We start from the raw sequence: 20,009 nt of genomic DNA, 5'->3' as shown, positions 1-20,009 counted from the left end.
TAAATGCATTACCAAGATACTTACTTTACGGCTGAAGGGAGTTTTTTTTATTCGATGATTAGTCCGAATCAATCAGCTTTTATTTCTGGTCGTACCATTCAGGACAATATCATGCTAGCCATGAGATTGTTCGGAATTACCATCGACCCACTGGTTCAGCTCGGTGTACGGTTAAGATTGACCTGAAGAAGGCATACGACACAGTACGTTGGTCTTCACTATTATCAGTCCTTGGTAATTTTTTTTTTCCGAGGATATTAATAGAACGGATACGGGTTTGTGTTAATACGTTTAAGTTCTCTATTATGGTCAATGGTGAGGCCCGTGGTTAATTTAATGGGAAGTGGGGTTTACGGCAGGGTTGTCCGATATCTCCATATTTGTTCGTCTTAATGATGGAGGTATTCACGGTTCTTATTGATCGAGAGGAAAGAGCAGGTCGGTTTCTGCTACACCCTAAGTGTCTAGCTTCGAAAGTTACTCACCTTAGTTTCGCAGACGATTTTATGGTCTTCTTTCGAGGAGACACGGGTTTGGCTCAATCTTTAAAATGTGTGTTAACTGGTTTTCATCGGGCGTCCGGGTTGGAGGCCAACGTACATAAGAGCACTGTCTTCTTTGCTGGTCTTTCAGCTCAAGATCAGAGTGATATCACTAACATCTTGGAATTCGGTATTGGTTCCCTGCCTATTCGATACTTCGGTTTACAACTTATATCTCCTTGTCTTACCTATAGCCACTGCATCCCACTGATTGATAAAATCAATGGGCGAATCCAATCTTGGAAGAGTCGAATTTTACCATTCGCGGGACGCGTTCTTCTCATAAAGGTGGTTTTGAATAGTGTGTTATTATATTGGACGACGGTGTTTGTTATTCTCAAAAGAGTTATAAATGATGTTAATTCCATCTTTAGTAAGTTCCTTTGGTCTGGTGTGGATATGGGGTGTAAGAGAGCTCCCATTGGCTAAGAAAATCTATGTTACCTACTGATGAAGGGGGGGCTCGGTTTTCGTAATGTTGAGGCACTTTTTGAGGCGTCGAATCTTCGCCATATTTGGGACTTGGTTAGTGGCAAAACAACCTTGTGGGCTGATTTGGTGAGACATAACCTCATCAAAGATAAGCATTACTGAACTTTATCGACTCCGAGTAATAGTTCCTGGTGTTGGCGTCAGATTCTAGCTAGCAGACCAACGACCCAACGACTCATTTGCACTTCTCTAGGGGATGGTCATGATACCAAGTTTTGGACAGGTTTATGGCATCCTCGCGGTCTTCTTTATGATGCATTTGATGAGAGGTATAGATATAACCATCTTTTGCAAAAACCACACAACAATGTAACTTACAAACTACTAACTTCTGTGATCAAACTATGCATTGTGCACGCTTTTACAATAGTTTTGATTGATATCGTAGAAGATGAAATCTGGTGCTCGATGTTGATAGGCATTGAAATCATGAGAATGTATGCTTGAGGATTTTGCTAAACTCATTTGTTTTTGCATTTGGGATATATGTATTAGTTATTCTGGGTTGTTATGGTGCTACACTTCAAGCTACTAGGGCTAGCCTTGAGTTTCTAGTAAGTGAAAATTGATTAAGTTGTTGTGCTATTTCCAGAACTTATAGTCCCACATCCACAAGTGAAAGAGAAAACTATATAGAGTAGTTGTACAAGACAAGGTGAACGAGTAACTTTAAAACATACTTACCTGGACGGGGTCAATGGTTGATCAATAAGGACCATGGCCTAGGTTAGTGATCTCCATTGCACTTAGGAGGGGCACTCGCCTAAGATCTACCCAAGTGGTGGAGTCTACGTCATAATTTGTGATAGAGGGGGTACGCGTACGCGCGGCCCCTGCCAATTTTATGTTTAATGTTTGTGCTAGTGTTTGAAGTTTATACAATCATATCTACTTTTGTGTTTTGACAACAATTGCAATAGCTCTGATGGAACTAACTCCCTATCATCTTTTTGTGTTCTTGCAACAATTGCAATCACTCTGATGGAACAAACTCAGTATCTTCCTTTCGTGTTTTAACAACAATTGCAATCTATTTGTATGGTTGTCCTTCATGAATCTAACGAACTGAATTGATGTAATTTGTTTAGTTTTAGCGGTCTATCTATACCCTCCAGATTAAGAACAATAGTCTCTAGATGAAAATCGTTTTGGAAATTAATCGAATCTATCAATAAGCATACCTAGACGGTGGATTGAAATATAGTCCCACATAGATGGGTTTAAGCAAGCAAGTGAAAAACTACTACAAAAACACACAGAAGAGAGTGGAGAAAGCATACCTTTCTCGGCCTTTTGGCTAAGATCAAGTGTAGTATCTGTTCTTATCAGTTTAATATCTGATATGTGAACCATCGGTTCACACGATATTAAATTAATTTTTCTTTGGGGGAGGTCCCATCACAATGGCTTGCCATTGGGGTCCTCAAGCGTCGCCTGTGTGTTGCACTATTGCACGGGCCAGGCGCACCCCTTCCAAATCTAAAATGCGAAAGAGCTTCAAGCATATATTTCAGCTTCTATGGAATTATCTTAAATGGGAAATTTGTCTTGTCGGACCATTCAGATCACTTGCTGTTGGGTCAACTAGCACAGTCATAAAGAGTTCAGGAAGTCACATGAACAAGATGAGCACACACACAGCTAACTTGATTCTAAATATACATTAGCAGAATATCGAAATCCAATCCTCCTTCGCTCACATCACAAATACTTTAAGAACCATAAACAACTCCTGTTTACCCCGTAACTACAGAAAAGCATTCTGTCTTGTCGAGACAATCTAGAAATTAGTATATCTACAGTTACACAAGTGTTTCTTTTCTTTTCTCATTATTTCTCCATGCGTTTTGTGGCCATGCTCGAAACTCGAAAAATAAGAAGCTTATTCCAAAAAACTGGTATAGTAACACAACAAGGATCATGAAGTTCGAGTCTGGTTATTCATTATTAACCATCGTATCTGGCTGAGTTCTAACATCTGAGTAAGGACCTGACTTGACAATAATTATTGTTGAGGACGTAAGTTTTGCATTGTTCTTTAGCTTTTTAGGTTCAGGTTGTCCCTCCAATCTTACTGAGTCCAGCTCAGAATAGTTACTGGCGTCGAAGTTTGTGAAGGCCTTTAAACCTCGATATTTGATAGAAGCGATGTCATATGCTCTTGCTGCTTCTTCCTCAGTACCTGGTTATAGTTCAAAGTTATAACACAAGACAAGTTGAAGGTCTGTTTTTTGTTCAAATTTGCAGTGTATTGGTTTTATTATAACTAAGAAGTAGAGTTCATGAGCTGGATGTACTCACTAAAAGTGCCGAGATGAAGTCCCTTTCTGCCAGGAATTCCACTTATTCGAGCTTGCCAACGTCCATCCCCATGCCTGCTGAATACGTGAGATTAAAACAATGTACTTTGAATTTCTAAGAGAAAACCACGAAAGAAATGCATGAATTGTTTATTAGTTGAAAGGGAAGTAAGCAATTCTAGAGAGCTGAAATGGATGAGGACCTTGTCACTCCTCTATAAATGGATGAACCTTTCTTAAAGCAACTTTTCCTGCAAAGTGAAACGGAGAAAAAAAGTTAACTTACAAACTTATATACAGAAAAGTACAATCGGGAAATGGTCCTCTATTTACCTTCTAATATACATGACAAACTCTTCTTTGGACATATGGTTCATCTCATCAAGTTCTTTCTCGTAAATGGAGGCCTGCATATTACACAACATTACCATCATTAGAATGAAGGTTGAATTTCACATTAGCATTTCAAATCATAAGCACAAATGAGTATTCAAGTACATTAAGTGTTGGATGCTCGAAAGTCATCATTAAGTAACGAACAAATGTATTCGAAGAAGTTATCTTACAGGAAAGTTCAATTTGTTAATTGCATTAGAACCCCAGAGTTTGAGAGCTACAAGGTCATAAGCTTGAGCTGCCTTTTCCTCATTATCATATTGTCCTGTATACGTTTTGATTTGAGCGATCATAAGAAATACACCCATTTATGAATGATCAAAGGCATAACGAACCACACAACGAATCAAAATCACTTACCAAGAAATACTGAAGAGGAGTTGCGGCAAAAAAAGAAGTCCCAATTGAATTCAGAAGACACAAGCAACAAAGAATAACTACAAGTTTATTAGCCATTTAAATATGAATTCATATTTAAATGATTTGCAGTTAGATACAAAACGGAAAAGGTAGAAACTATTGAGACTGCAGTGCTATGCAAGTAGTCACTTATATTAGAGAATACAATTGCAGATAGAATAATGTGATCCATACCATTGGTTTTACAACCGAAACAATCTAATGAATCGAGTATTCTTCGATAAAAGAACATCGTTTATTCAACAGTTAGAAACCGTCCACACCAAAACTTTGCTTTGTTCTTATGATCTATTTATTGAACTTTATTTTCAATGAGTGAGCCACGATCGGCGGTATAACAACAAGCACAAAAAAAAAAAAATTGTTAATAAGATGTGATTTATAGTAGCATACCTTGTTTTCCTTTACGTCTATGGCCTTCTCGAATGTAACTGTTATCCCAAAGGTGTGCTTCAAATTTTCCTGTCCAAAAGTGTCTGCAAAGTAACTGTATTAGCTTCTTTAGTATCCTTCAAGACCCAAAACTAAAGATCGTAATTAGTTACCTAGTAACTCCGTGATATTTCGAAGTCCTCTGATCATATTTCTCAATTGACTTAGTAGGAGTACAACCAGCAATATGAAATTCATCCTTCGGATTCAATTGATTGTTAAAGCAAGCAAGCTCTTTGTCAATCCCTAAATTTATGCATGTTGCTGTGCAAGAAACCAGTGTAGGCTGACTCTTCCCTGAATCCAAAGTTTCCTCAACAGGAGACTTGGTTTCAGGAGAAGTCACATTCTCTACGAATTGATCATCCCCCGATCCACAAACAGATATTAACTCGTTATTATCTGAAAAGGTAGCCCCACAAATTTCCTCCTCCACAAATGGCCTATCTACATGCTCAATGCTTCTTTCATTTTCCGAGCTATAAAGAGGTTTAGAATGATGAGTATCATCTGAAGGTGCACCACCATCACAATCCCTACCCACAACCTCGTTCATATGTGATGTCTCGCAACTTGAAGCTTGCTCATTCACTAAGACAGAAGGAAGAGACGACCACCGACCATCATTAGTACACAAACTTTCATGTTTTTCCTCTATCAAACTTTGGGTTATCGATAAATCACGTGCCCGAAGATGCTCGTTAACTCGAAATGAAGAGTCCATGATACAACGTAGAACACGACACCGAAAACTAAATCATTCAACTCAACATTCAGTTTCTGTTTGAACAAGTAGTATAAATAAACATATCAAATGGCATTTATATACATGCTTATCAAGAACTAGAAACTAATAAGCAGAAAGATGCTCATTCAAAATAACAGAGAATTTAATCTAAACAGAAAGGTCTAATAATCAGAATTATACAACTGCTTAAACTACAAAATTAGAATGATACAGCTTTAAAATGACCTAATCAGATCAAATGGTAGATACCCGTAATTTTCTTCAATTAATTAACTAAATTGGTTAAATATCAACCAAATCCATTAGATCATCAAACCCAAAATGAGAAAAGGCGCCATAAAAGGTTCAATATTCAAATACTAAATCTTCATTGTGAATATGGAATTGTTAGTCTATTAGAGAGGGCAAAATTGGGATCTTGTAAAATTTTGAACAAATAGTAATAAACAAGAAAGAAGAATCGGGACCTGATAATCAAAATTAACCTAAATTAGCTCCTCCTCTGTTGTAATCTCTAATCTTACTCTTCTTTTATGCTTTGGTGATTATTACAGTAGGAAGGGTTTATTGCAGGGAAATCTTAGAGAGAGAATGTGTAAGAAGGAAATTTGGGAGAGAGAGTGAGATGGGTTCCGAATGTCTTCCAATAGACAGAAACACAAGGAACTAATTACCCAATCCACAGGGTAAAAAGTTACTTTCTTTTTTTAAGTTTTTTTTTTTTTTTTTTTTTTTTGAGTGAAACCTTACTATCACCGATAAAGTTACAATGTTTAGTACATACTGTCTTAGGTCGAAAAAATCACTTTTTCACTTAAAATTATTGGCCTCAGTTCAGCCTCTAAAATTCAGTTCTAGCCCCAGTCTCTTTTGAGGCCGAAAAACGTGTGTGATTTTATGTATATATAAAACACGTGTTTGAACTATTTTTCGAAAAAAAATTATTCAGGGACCGACATTTGGTGGATGTATTTTAATTATTAATATTTAAGTTTTTCTAGAATTTTAAAAAAAATTAAAACTAATTAAAATTACAAAAATATTATTTACATTTAATGTTGGTTTTGATTTTTAAGTTATTTTTAATTATTTTAGTTATTTTTAATTTTGTATTTAATTTTTTTGTATTTTTTATTATACAAAAAAAAAGAAAGAAAGAGGTAGATCTGGCCGTTGGATAAACCAACGGCCAAGATCTGTCCCCAAGTGACCGTTGGGGCCCCAACGGTCACTTGGGGCCTAGCTTCAGTCGCCCCTAATGTTAGGGGCGACTGAGCTAGAGGCTCCAGCCTCGCCTCCAAGCTGCTGGGCTTGGAGCACCGGGCGGAGCCCATAAATTTGAATTTATGGCTTCTGCCCAGCTGGGGCTGGAGATGCTCTTATGACCGAAAAAAACATCCACAAAAATACTAACATGAGTTTAGAGTTTTGCATTGGAGACAAAAGAAAATTGAGGATAACTTTTCTTATGTGTCAAAAAATATAATTTCCAATGGAGGAAACTTATGAGATTTCACAAGAGGATAGGTATTTCAATCAGAACCAGTCAGTTATATGTTTTTCTCTCATACTAAAATTTAGGAAAGACAAATTAGTCAAACTTAAATGGTGTCTTTTTAGAAGAAAAAGATTAAAAAGAGGAGACAATAAGGGGGGTCTAAAAGTGGTGTATGTTAAAGGAGGAGATAATAAGCTAGCTAGCCAGGGTTCTTCTTTTTTTTTGAAATCCTTTCATTGAATAAAACAGTGCGTCCAAGTACAATACAAAGAGGACTAAACAACTGAAACTTTAACAGAAAGGGGCTAAACTCAAAGTAGCCGAAATTATGGACTTAAAATAGAATGCGCTACGTCATGCGCTGCTGTGTTACATTCTCGACCCGCAAATTGGATTGTAACGTGAGTGGGACGGAGTCTTCCACGTGTATGGTGGATTTCGTTGGCTATTCTCCAAGGGACCTCTTGATTGTCATCCGATAAGAAAGAAACTAGGGTTTTGGAGTCAGATTCCACTATAAAGGAGGCACCTCTAATTCTTCAGCCAAATCTAATCCTGCTTCCACCGCCATTAGTTCACTATGTAAGGCAGATTTTGGGTTGAAGATCTTTGTTCTGGTTCCCACAATAGTTTTTTCATGATTTTTGGCTATGGCTGCCGCCGAAGCTTTGGTGGAGGTGCATGTACCATCAACATTGATTTTAATAACTCCCGGATCTGGAGGGATCCATTCAATAGGCTGCGAAGAACAGGTATTAGTAGAGAGGGAAGATGAGGGAGATGCTAACCTGTGATCCTTCTTCGATTTGTTGAAGATAAGTTGATAGTTAATCGGTTTATTCTGGAAAAGGAGCTCATTTCTTGCCTTCCACCAATGCCAAACAAGATAAGTATACTTATACCAGTAATCATTCAAAAGACAATCGTTATTAAGTAAGTATCTGATAGTGGTGATTGGGTTTAAATTTATGTGACTTCTAAAGTCCTGATCTAAGTATGTGAGAAGGGTTTGAAAACCTCGACAGTCCCCAAATAGATGAATAACAGTCTCATTCTCGGACTCACATATCACACAAGTCCGATTAACAGTACTTAGTATCTTACTTATATTGTCAGATACTGCAATGCCAGGGTTCTTCTATATTCGGTGGCTTTACGTGTTGGGATGGGCCCACTTTCACTTTCATTGGATTTAACTTGTATTTGGAGCATACTTCTTTTTATAGTGATCTTTTTTAAAGGCACCCATAAAAATTCCTTGTTAACCACGTAGAGGTTGGAGGTCCCTGAAATTGGGCCGGGCATGTGATAACTGTTTTGGCGAAAAAAAAGAAAATTTGTTCAATGTGATAACCGACTTCCTATAGGTAGGGCCGTAGGGGGGGATAAGTATTGATATTTGGATATTTCTTAATTGATTTAAGTGTTTCTAACCTTAAAAGTAGTGATTTTGAAACAGACTTTTAAGAATCCACAAATAGACCCAACTATAGTTTAGCTCACCAAGTGAAACTTTCTAAAAAAAAAATTTCCAATTTTTTGGGGTCGGCTAAGCTATAGGTTAAAAGGGGCTGGCTGGCTGGTTAGAGAGAAACTTACTGGGGTTTAAGAGAGAGAGGGAAAATATACTTTCTGGTTCAAGAGAAACTTAATGGGTCTTAAGAGATTGAGGAGTCAAGAGAGAAGAGAACAAACAAGTCAAAATACAATTAAGAAAAATACTACTAGTTTTGATGGACTTTCTTATGTGAATGACGAATTAATGTTAGAAATACTTAGCAGACTTCCGGGAAAGTTACTTATGCGGTTTAAGTGTGTAAGTAAGAGTTGGTTGCATTTGATCCAAGAAGATACATACTTTATGTCATTACACACTTGTCAATTATTAAAATCACAACAACAACTTCTCATTACTTGTTCAGATGAAAGTTGTGGAACTATTTTTTTCACCCTAGATTTTCTTCAACCTAACAAGGAGTATGTCAAAAGATATTCAGGTGAATGGGAGAAAGGTACTCACTGGCGGCAACGCAACATATTAGTATCTGCTTATGGTTTAGTTTGTTATGTGGACTACCACAAGTATTCCGTTAGAATCTACAATAATTGTATTAGAGACAGATCACCATGGATCAGATCAAAAATAGGAAAAGATTATTTTGGTTACAGTATTCCTACTTGTGGGTTTGGATTTGACCCAATTACTCAAAAACATAAAGTAGTATTCATCTGGAGTAAACCGTGGAACTATTGGTCTGAAGATTTTGAAAAAGTGCCTCTTTGCGAGGTATTGACTGTTGGTGAAAATGTAAGATATTTTATTTAAATAGTAACCAAATTAGTTTTATATTTTCTCCCTATTTAAATAAACTATATTTGGTCATATACAATCAATATTTTATTGGCTGGATTTTTGTTGTTGCAAAAGTGGAATGAGATAAAAGTTTTACCAAGTATATATTTGGTTACCTGATTAAGTTTAACTGCTTGGTGAGTTGGCAGTACACTATTGGTTGGTGCATCCCCTCTATTCTCCATTTCCCATAATGGGCAGGGATTTGGGAGATTTAGTTTTTCTTTATAAAGGTAGGGGAGTCCCACCTCTCACTAAGCAAGCAAACAAAATTGTGAAACCCATTTTTCAATTGCTAACAAAGGGAGAGAGGTGAAGACTACCTTGACTACTATTGTTTTTGTGTCTACTCTGAAGGAAGGGATATTGGATTTATCTTCTTCTTATTCTATTCTTATTTACCTATTTGCAAGGAGAAAGAGGTATGTGATCCTATGTAATTATTAATGTTATTTTATTCAATCATATGTATGGACTTCTTCTAGTGCAAGATCCTGTTGATTCATGAGAAAATAAAACATAACTATGAATCATGAAATTTCTACAGTGGTATCAAGAGCTTGAGTTTTGCCCTAGTTTAAGTTCATTTTATAATTAAATTAGATTTGGATTAAATATAAATAAAATAGTCACTACCTATTAATCATGTGACGGAACTTCTGTTTGACTAAATTGAGTCACCAAGGTTCTGTTAGAACATGTTTTATTAATTCATGTCAAACTTTTCCAAATCAATGTTAACAAATCTAAGTCCATTACGTAAATCCAGAGGACTAAATAATTAAAGTCAGATTTTGTATTGTGAACCGCACTAGATCAAGATTATGTTTTAGATTATGTTTTTTTTATTTTATTGGTTATAACCAACTAAATAATTTTTGAAATAATTTTTGATTAAGAGATTTAGATTTTTATATTTTACCATGGATATTAGTTTCTTTTATAATTTTATCCAGTTAGTATAATAATAAATAATGACAAAATAACAGAACACTATTTATGGAAGAATAACTTAATGTTTCCTATTTTATAATTTTACTTATTTTGAAAAAATGCTAGAAAAGTAAAGCAGCTAAGAGATGAACACGGTAAAGGTTGCAATAGCCAAATAAGTCAACTAAAGACACATTTTGATTCATAACTTATTTAAGGCACCTTTTAATTCATAACTTATTTAGGAAGTACAAGATCAACTAGAGGCACCTTTTAATTCATAACTTATTTAGAAGGTATAAAATAAACTAGAGGCACCTCTGGCCCAAGAAATAATATTTGAAAAAACCAACTTTTATAACAACAGGAAATAAATCATTCATTTGATAAATAAAGACAATCAAATATTTAATAGTTGAGAAACTTTTTCAAAACAGTAACTTGTTTTTTCTCTTCTATATATGTAAAACAAGTCTATCCTATTAGGGTTTAGGAAGGACAACTAAAGTGGTCGTCATAAGAATTACGACTTAAATAAGTAACGGTCTTGCCCAAAGGTGACTGACTTATTAAAATTGTAATTTTTCTGATTATGGTTTTTTCTTTTAACTATTAAGATCACAAGTTTGCATCCATAAACATTAATTTCATAGTCTTGCCCAAAGGTGTCTAGATTTTCGTGTGGACTGGATGGAGTAGAATAGTTATATATTTTGACAAAATATGGATAACCCTCTGCCTAAAGGTGTCGAAGTATCTGTATTAACTCAAAGTGTATAAGTCTAGTTCTACTTGTGATTATTGTCACGATTAGGGAAGCAATTAGCAATTAATAAGTACCGCCCAAAGGTGTACTCTAAAGATGTATTTGCTGTCCTGCAGAGTAATAAATTATTATACAGGTATCTGTGATCTGATTAATTCGGCTTAACCCTAAGACCGAAATAAATTATTAATGGTTAAATATTAAGTTTAAGCATGTGATATGATATTTTATATTATGCATGTTAGACTAATGTTGTATTTAATTATTTGGTAAAATAGTTATGGATGGGTCAATCATTCAACGTCATTTGACTGGTATTGAGCCACTCAATGGCTCGAATTTCACCACATGGAAGTCACAGCTTGACATTGTTTTGGGTGTGATGGAGTATGATCTCGCTCTTACTCAGGATATGCCTGAGGTTCCCACGGATGATTCTCCGGATTCTGTTAAGTTGAAACACTCAAAATGGGAAAGAGCTAACAGGATGGCAATCATGATTATCAAGTCCTCCTTAGGAGATGCCATTCGAGGTGGTATTCCGACTAAGAATACTGCAAAAGAACTGATGACAGAAATTGAAAAACAGTTTGTTGGGTCTACTAAGGCACTACAGTATAGTTATCTGACTAAATTGACTTCTATCAAATATGATGGCCAGGGTAATATTCGTGAACATATTCTGAAATTTTCCAACATTGTTCTTTCTCTTAGAGAGTTGGGGATGCCTCTTGAAGATGATTTTCTTGTGCATTTGGCTATTGCTTCTCTTCCCCGCTCATTTGATACTTTCAAAGTGAATTATAATGCACAAGATCGTAAATGGGATGTGAGTGAGTTGATTGCCCACTGTGTTGTGGAAGAAGAACGACTTAAGCAAGGAAGGGTTGAACATGCAAACTTAGCTATGCACGGTAAGGGTAAAAGATTTTTTAAGAAGAAAAACACCAAGAAAATAACTCAAAAAAAACTGGAAACAGGTCAGAGTTCTAACTCTACACCACAGGCTAAAGCAAATAATCAAAAACTAGAAGAGATAGAATGTTTTTTCTGCCATAAGAAAGGGCATATGAAAAAGAATTGCTACAAATACAAAGCATGGTTGAATAAGAAAGGAGGTAGTAACCTAGCACTTGTTTGTTTTGAAGCAAATTTAGTTGATGTTCCTTCAAATACTTGGTGGGTTGATTCTGGTTCTTCTGTTCATATTACGAATTCATTGCAGGGGTTCATCAGCAAGCGGGAAGCCAGGGATGAGGAAAAAGTATGGCTGGCAGACTCGGGCGCTAAACCTGCAAGAGTAGAAGCAGTTGGAACTTATCGACTAGTTTTAGATGGAGGTTTTATTTTAGAATTAAAGGACACATTTTTTGTGCCTACAATAAGGCGGAATTTAATTTCTGTTTCCAAGTTAGACTCAGCTGGTTTTGGTTTTTTGTTTGAAGATGATACAATTTCTATTAGACTGAATAAGAAAAATATTGGTTTTGGTACTATGGTTGATCGTTTATATAAACTATCTCTAGATGCCTGTTTTGCTTCATCATTATGTTTATCAGTAGATTCTGCTGCTTCTTCATCTTTTGGTATTAAAAGACCATTCCTTAAAGAAAATTCTTCTATGTTATGGCATAAACGATTAGGTCATATATCTAAAGAACGTCTTCAAAAGTTAGTTGTTGAAGGAGTACTTGGTGCATTGGACTTTAGTGACTTTCATACTTGTATTGAGTGCATCAAAGGGAAATTGACAAAACATAGAAAACTTACTGCAACTAGGAGTTGTGGTCTTTTGGAACTTATTCACACAGATATATGTGGACCTTTTCCAACTCCCTCTCGTGGTGGCCAGCGTTACTTTATCTCATTCATTGATGATTTTTCTAGGTACGCGTATGTGTACCTTATTCATCATAAACATGAGGCTTTGAAAACCTTTAAGCTCTATCACGTGGAGGTAGAAAAACAATTAGATCGCAAGATCAAGGTTGTTCGTTCTGACCGTGGCGGAGAGTATTATGGGAGAGCAGATCAAGATGGTGTGAATCACGGGAATTTCATCGAATACCTTCGTGAACAAGGTATTGTTCCTCAGTATACAACTCCGGGTACACCAGAGCAAAATGGGGTTGCAGAAAGGAGGAACAAGACATATCAGAACATGGTTCGAAGTATGATGAGTCATTCCGATTCACCAGAGAGTTTCTGGGGTGAGGCATTGAAAACAGCTGTTTACATACTTAATAGAGTTCCCAGTAAAGCTGTGCCAAAAACCCCATTTGAACTTTGGACTGGAAGGAAACCAAGTCTGAATCATCTACGAGTTTGGGGTTGTCCAGCAGAAGCGAGACTTTATAATCCGGACATTCGAAAGTTAGATCCGCGTACCATAACATGTCGTTTTGTAGGATATCCAGAAAGATCCAAGGGTTTTAGATTTTATTGTCCTACAAGGACTACCCAGATTGTAGAGTCGAATAATGCCAAATTTTTAGAGTTTGAGCAAAACAGTGGGAGCCCAAACCATAGAAGATCAAATTTTGAAGAAACTGTGGTGGAATCACGTGCAGTTTTACCTACTATCTTAGTTGATCTTCCCCGAGTCGTTGAAGATACACCGATTACAGTCGTTGCACCTCAAGTTATTGCACCTGAAGTTATTGCGCCTGAAGTTGTTGCACCTGAGCTGGAACCTGTAGTTACACCAGAACCAGTAGCTGCACCTGTCAATGAGCCTATGCCGTTAAGGAGATCCAATAGGGAAAGAAGATCAGCAATATCTGATGATTATCAAACCTATATGACTACAGGAGATATTCTTGATGTAGATGATCCATCAAACTTTTCAGAAGCTATGAATGGTAACCATTCGAAAGAGTGGATGCAAGCTATGAAAGAAGAATTTGAATCTATGAACCGGAATGATGTCTGGGAACTTCGACCATTACCAAATGGTGCTAAGATGGTCGGATGCAAATGGGTGTTCAAGACGAAACGTGACGCAGACGGAAATGTGGAAAGGTACAAGGCTAGGCTGGTTGCCAAAGGATACAACCAAAGAGAGGGAATTGATTACTCAGAAACATTCTCTCCGGTCTCGAAGAAAGATTCTCTAAGAATTATATTGGCCTTGGTAGCACATTCCAATCTAGAACTCCATCAAATGGACGTCAAAACTGCTTTTCTAAATGGAGATCTAAACGAAGATATTTACATGGAGCAAGCTGATGGATTTCAAGAAAAAGGTAAAGATCAGTTAGCCTGTAAGTTGAAGAAGTCGATATATGGGTTAAAGCAAGCCTCTCGGCAATGGTACTTGAAGTTTGATCAAGTAGTGACAGCTTTTGGTTTTAAGGAAAATCCTATGGATAGGTGTATATACCTTAAGATCAGTGGGAGTCGATTCATCTTACTAGTGTTATACGTAGATGACATTCTCTTAGCCAGCAATGACATCCACTTGTTACACGATACCAAACATTTTTTGTCAAAAAGTTTTGATATGAAAGATTTGGGGAATGCTTCATACGTTCTTGGAATTAAAATTCAAAGGGATAGAAATGCTGGTGTACTAGGTTTGTCTCAAAGAGCTTACATTGATAAAATTCTAAATAGATTTGGAATGCAGAATTGTGCACCTGGAGATGTACCAGTTGTGAAGGGAGATGTTTTCAGCCAACAACAATGTCCCAAAAATGAGATTGAAAGACGCCAAGTTGACCCCACCGAATATGCGTCAGCTGTTGGCAGTTTGATGTATTTGATAATTTGCACTAGACCCGATATTGGTTTTATAGTTGGAATGCTTGGAAGATTTCAAAAGAATCCTGGAGTAATACACTGGAAGGCAGTTAAGAAGGTTCTTAGGTACCTGCAAAGAACAAAGGACTACATGCTCGTGTATAGAAATTCTGGTGACTTGGAGGCTTATGGATATTCTGATTCAGATTTTGCAGGTTGTAAAGATAGTCTGAAATCTACTTCAGGTTATATTTTCATGCTCGCTAGAGGAGCAATATCTTGGAGGAGTGCGAAACAATCACTGATTACATCATCAACTATGGAAGCAGAATATGTTGCTTGTTTTGAGGCTACTCAACATGCCATATGGTTGAAGAACTTTATTAGTGAATTGTCTATAGTAGATGATGAGACATGAAAATGTCCCATCTTAGTCTCTTAATTTGGACAAGTTAGTCTATCTAGGGCAAGTTACTCTCATGGATTACCTCTTTTTCTACTCAGGTACCTTTTTCAGAGTTATATGTGCAAAACGGATAAAAGTTGGAAAAACGCAGACGAGGGGTATTTTGGTCATTTGTTGATTCTGATTTCATGATCGCGATTAGTGCTCGGATGGAAAGTAGAGACCAAGACGAACCCGTAGGCGAAAACGAAAGTCAAATCGGAGTCCGGATGAGCAAATTAGAGCAAGTCAAAATAGGTGGACCATGAGTCAAAGCCTCTGCTGACGTCATCATGACGTCAGCATCAACACCTTCATCACCAATTATTCAGCTTAAAACCGAGACTTCCCATTTTTTGGGAGTTTCCATTTTTTCTTAGCCGACTCCATCAAAAACCGACTTCAACGATTCAAAAGAAGAAAAAGGAAAGAAGGAGAAGAAAAGGAAAGATAGAAGAAGGAGGAAACCGACTAATTAAAGCTATATAAGGAGAAGAAGCCGAGAGGAGAAATCATCCTCCATTAAACGATCAAATCCGAGGTAGAGAGAGAGAGAGAGAGTTTGGAAGTCTTTTCTGTTTCTTCTTCTTCTTTATTCTTCTCTTAGTGACAGAGAGAGGTTTATATTGAAATAAGAGAGAGAGAAAGCCATTGTTTGTAGAGAGAGAAAGAGATTGAATAATTTAAAAACCTCCATTAATCTCATCTTTTTCTTCTTCTTTCTTTATCATTACTGTTAGAGAGAGAAAGAGAGTGTTTCTGGTTTGTTTAGAGAGAGAAAGAGAGAAGTTTGGAAAGAGAAATAAAGAGAAAACAGAGAAGGAAGAGAAAAACCAGAGAAGGAAAATTATTTTCTCACCTGGAAATCGTTTCCGGGAAGACGAGAAAATAATTTTCCCTACGGTTCTGTTTGGCTGCACAGAAGGAAAAAAAGGCGAAAAAAGGTGTTTTCTATCCGATTCTTTTTCTCTTATCATTAATCCAACCATGTCTTTGATATTCATGGGTTTCTAACTCTCCCACTAGGATAACGGATGAAACCCTAACTTGAGTATTTAAATTTTAATATCGTATTTATTTTATTATCTTTTCTCATGTGCTTTAATGTTTGAATTAGCCGTACTTCGGTTAGCCTAAGAAACTAACAACTTGGTTCCTAATTGCATGATATTTTAAGTGAAGTGGGTTATGGGTTTAGTTAATTATAAAAAGGTTCTTTATCGTTTTATCTTCCGAAAATTGAAGATTGAGTTCTAACAATTTTTGAGTTATAAAAGAGATAATAATTTGAATTAGATATTAGGTTTGAATATAATTGTTAGTGGTGAATTCCAATATCCTAGATTACCAACTCATAGTTTTTCACTACAACTTTATTTTGTTTTCTAAATTTTAATTCTTAGTTTCTAAAATTATCCTAAAAATCAATTATCTACTTTCCTAGTTTATTAATTAATCTTAGGTTTAGATTTAATTCCAAACAAATCTTCGTGGGATCGACCTCGTTTTACTTTCCATATTTACATACGGTTCGTGCACTTGCGAGTTTAATTTGATCTAGTTAGTCTATTATTTAGGTTCACTAGATTTCACATCAGTAGACTCAATTCACAAGCCGATGAAGATTTTTTGCGATAATGTTGCTGTTGTGAGATTTGTGGAGAACGATAATCTGTCTAAGAGAAGCAAGTACATCATGATCAAATATCTCTATGTTAGAGATAAGGCTCGAGAAGGTCTCATTGTCATTCCCCACATCTCTACTCAACTTATGGTTGCAGACCCATTAACTAAAGGGCTTCCACCTAAGATTTATAAGGAGCTAGTATCACTCATGGGAGTTGTAGAGTCATTTATTTGAGTTTATTTGTAGGAGTAGTTATAATTTGATTATGATTCAAATAAAATGTTATCCTTCTGACACAATTACATGAATGCATTATGAATAAATTTTTGCACGTGCATTACAAACATAAAGTTGTAGCCCAATGAGCTTCATACAAGCTCTAGATGTAACTTAGGCTGAACATGATAGGGCACCATGTTTCAAAAGCCTTCATCTTGGATAGTTGGTGATGGTTATTCACATAGCGGACGCTGTAAAATATCAAGATGACATGCACATGTTGTTGCATGAAGTTTGGACGATATGGGAACACATTAATAAGTTGTGTTGCCCAAAATGCACCATATTAATAACCACCGTAAAGTATGAGGATGGCTCGAAAAGATTGATGGTACTAACATTGAGACCATGGAACGACCCTTGCATCAAAATGAATGTGTTGTGTCTTCATGATCCGTTGCTAGTGGTATTATTCGATTTGGGTGAAGGTCTTCAGGAATGATCTCAGAAAACGCTAATGCAACAAATTGTTATTTTTTAACTTCAGGGTGGCCACCCGTTTTTTAAATCTGGAAATCCAGTCGTTTTCTAAAACTAACTATGTTTGTATTGACCAAGTGGGAGAATGTAAGATATTTTATTTAAATAGTAACCAAATTAGTTTTATATTTTCTCCCTATTTAAATAAACTATATTTGGTCATATACAATCAATATTTTATTGGCTGGATTTTTGTTGTTGCAAAAGTGGAATGAGATAAAAGTTTTACCAAGTATATATTTGGTTACATGATTAAGTTTAACTGCTTGGTGAGTTGGCAGTACACTATTGGTTGGTGCATCCCCTCTATTCTCCATTTCCCATAATGGGCAGGGATTTGGGAGATTTAGTTTTTCTTTATAAAGGTAAGGGAGTCCCACCTCTCACTAAGCAAGCAAACAAAATTGTGAAACCCATTTTTCAATTGCTAACAAAGGGAGAGAGGTGAAGACTACCTTGACTACTATTGTTTTTGTGTCTACTATGAAGGAAGGGCTATTGGATTTATCTTCTTCTTATTCTATTCTTATTTACCTATTTGCAAGGAGAAAGAGGTATGTGATCCTATGTAATTATTAATGTTATTTTATTCAATCATATGTATGGACTTCTTCTAGTGCAAGATCCTGTTGATTCATGAGAAAATAAAACATAACTATGAATCATGAAATTTCTACAGAAAATACTTGGAGAGTCATTGAAACGGACACACCTATAAAAAATGTCCACGGAGGAGCAATTTATTCGAATGGTTCTTTATATTGGTTGGATACGTCGTTTTCTCGAGAAAATAAATATGTTACTACCGTACTTGCGTTTGATGTTGGAAAAGAGAAACTTAAAGTGATAAAGTATCCTCACGATATTTTCAAGAGTAGTCTTCCTGGTGCATATTACGAGAAAAATTTATTGGAAGTTGACGGACATTTAGCATCAATAGAACAATATTGTTACGATGAACCCGATATAGAGCTGAAGATGTGGATATATATTGAGGATGGGAAAGAGAATAGGTGGATTGAAGAGCCATTGGAGTTGCCTTGCCAGGTGACAAATAATGCATATGGTTTTAAATCAATTGGAGGAACAAACAAGTTAATGATAACATGAAGAACAAGCTCGCCAAGAGATAAAGACTATAGTGAAAAATGTTTCGGTTTATATATTTATGACAGAAAAGAGAAGAAGTGGAATGAATACGGTAGTATCACCAACCCAAGGAATAAATCCCAAAAAAAGTTTTTCATGTTTCCTTATTGGTGTGAGTCTTCAATAATCGTGCAGAGCATTTATCCAGTTCGACAACAAACAAGTGACCAACCTCTCAACAAAAAAAGAAGAAAAAGATAATAATAAAAAAAGCGACTACTGAACAACCTTCGCTTCCACATATAATATATCACTCTATATTATTATGTTTGTTTTTAGTAGTTAGGTCTTTGTAAAGTTATGTTCTTTTTATTTTTAGGAAACATTGGAAGTTACTTTAAACTCAATTGGAACTTGACACATAAGATGAATAGAGATTTTTTTGAGTTTTGCATTAGAGATGCTCTTAATCATCCCACACCATTGAAATAAGATAACTAAGTATTCTTTAACTAAGAGTAGCTTCTCCTAGATCATTGAGCAATGATATAAATCACATATTGTGGGAAGGGTTCCCATGACTTCCTGAATTACTGAGGAAACATATGTATGACATGAGCTCATTTTTTTTACTGCCCAATTTCTTGCTTTTTTCTTTGTTAACCAGACATTGAAATGTTGTTGCTTTTGGGCATTACTAAACTTTTCAAGATACTCTTTAGTCTCCATATTTGAATTTGATCCATTTTGTAATGTTTAGAATACCCTTTGTCCAATTGAATATTTGCTCACCCTAATTTTATTGCTTTCAGTATTTTGTGATGCTTGATGGATCGTGGATGACCAAGACTCCACATTTGAATTTGATGCATTTTGTGATGCTTGATGGATCATGCTTGACTAATGACGAACTGCGAGCTGAGAAATAGTGAGATTTCTACCAAATCGTTCAAGAATAGTTTTGTGAAGAAACACGCCGTCCTAGGTTACAAAGAGGAATGATTATTTCAATTTAAGATTCAACGTAATACTACCTTTTCATAAAAGATGAGAATGTCATAGAGTCCTGGAGACCAGAAAATTTGAATGACCATTTTTTACAAAGAAAAATGAATATCTTGAGCTCAAAACTTAAAGGGCAAAGGAGCACATAAACAGTTCTTTAAAGGCTTCTGTTTCCACTTGGACATGGCCCAAAACAAATGATTTTTTCTAATGGCCCCAATTACTTTATAGTCCCACATTGCCAACTGAGATAAGATAAATTGCCTTTTAAATTGTACTTTTTTTTGGCCATGAACAATCATCACAGTGCACACAATATGAAAAGAGGTACTAATCTATAAAGATTCAAGTATATGCAAATAAAAAGTCAACTACATTTTTGGGCAATGATACAATAATCCGACATTGCCAAAATTGTAGAACTAAATTTTGTTTAATTACTGTTTGTTTATCATAGTTCACA

General features: G+C 35.9%; 1 protein-coding gene and 2 non-coding genes across 9 annotated transcripts; 2 read left to right on the top strand and 1 right to left on the bottom strand.

Annotated features, from left to right (window-relative positions):
- Nucleotides 1-1,710: 1,710 nt before the first annotated feature.
- Nucleotides 1,711-1,870, top strand: LOC147543018 (U1 spliceosomal RNA). The gene has a single exon (XR_015224448.1). It is a non-coding gene; the product is annotated as a U1 spliceosomal RNA (small nuclear RNA).
- A 440-nt stretch (nt 1,871-2,310) lies between these two features.
- Nucleotides 2,311-2,507, top strand: LOC147543017 (U2 spliceosomal RNA). Its single transcript, XR_015224471.1, has one exon. It is a non-coding gene; the product is annotated as a U2 spliceosomal RNA (small nuclear RNA).
- Nucleotides 2,508-2,680: 173 nt separating this feature from the next.
- On the bottom strand, nt 2,681-6,014 carry LOC147543016 (AP2-like ethylene-responsive transcription factor BBM2). 7 transcript variants are annotated; one of them, XM_086636684.1, is made up of 9 exons: nt 5,798-6,013; nt 5,271-5,334; nt 4,696-5,173; nt 4,544-4,626; nt 3,901-3,995; nt 3,668-3,741; nt 3,538-3,585; nt 3,336-3,409; nt 2,681-3,216 (listed from the first exon to the last, which is right to left on the bottom strand). In XM_086636684.1, the coding sequence occupies exons 3-9, from the start codon at nt 5,136-5,138 to the stop codon at nt 2,972-2,974; spliced, it is 1,062 nt and encodes a 353-aa protein (XP_086492810.1). In that variant the 5' UTR covers nt 5,139-5,173; nt 5,271-5,334; nt 5,798-6,013; the 3' UTR covers nt 2,681-2,971. The 7 variants fall into 7 exon arrangements, with proteins under 7 accessions (XP_086492810.1, XP_086492809.1, XP_086492807.1 ...); XM_086636683.1 differs by having other exon boundaries at nt 5,271-5,362; nt 5,798-6,006; XM_086636681.1 differs by having other exon boundaries at nt 4,696-5,362; nt 5,798-6,014.
- Nucleotides 6,015-20,009: the final 13,995 nt, after the last annotated feature.

This window comes from Eschscholzia californica, unplaced genomic scaffold (genome assembly GCF_041429995.1).
Source record: "Eschscholzia californica isolate CP2 unplaced genomic scaffold, dmEscCali1.0.p SCAF_4, whole genome shotgun sequence".
Classification (NCBI taxonomy): Eukaryota; Viridiplantae; Streptophyta; class Magnoliopsida; order Ranunculales; family Papaveraceae; genus Eschscholzia; species Eschscholzia californica.
Note: the sequence above shows the minus strand (reverse complement) of the source record. Positions and strands in the feature narration are given on the sequence as shown.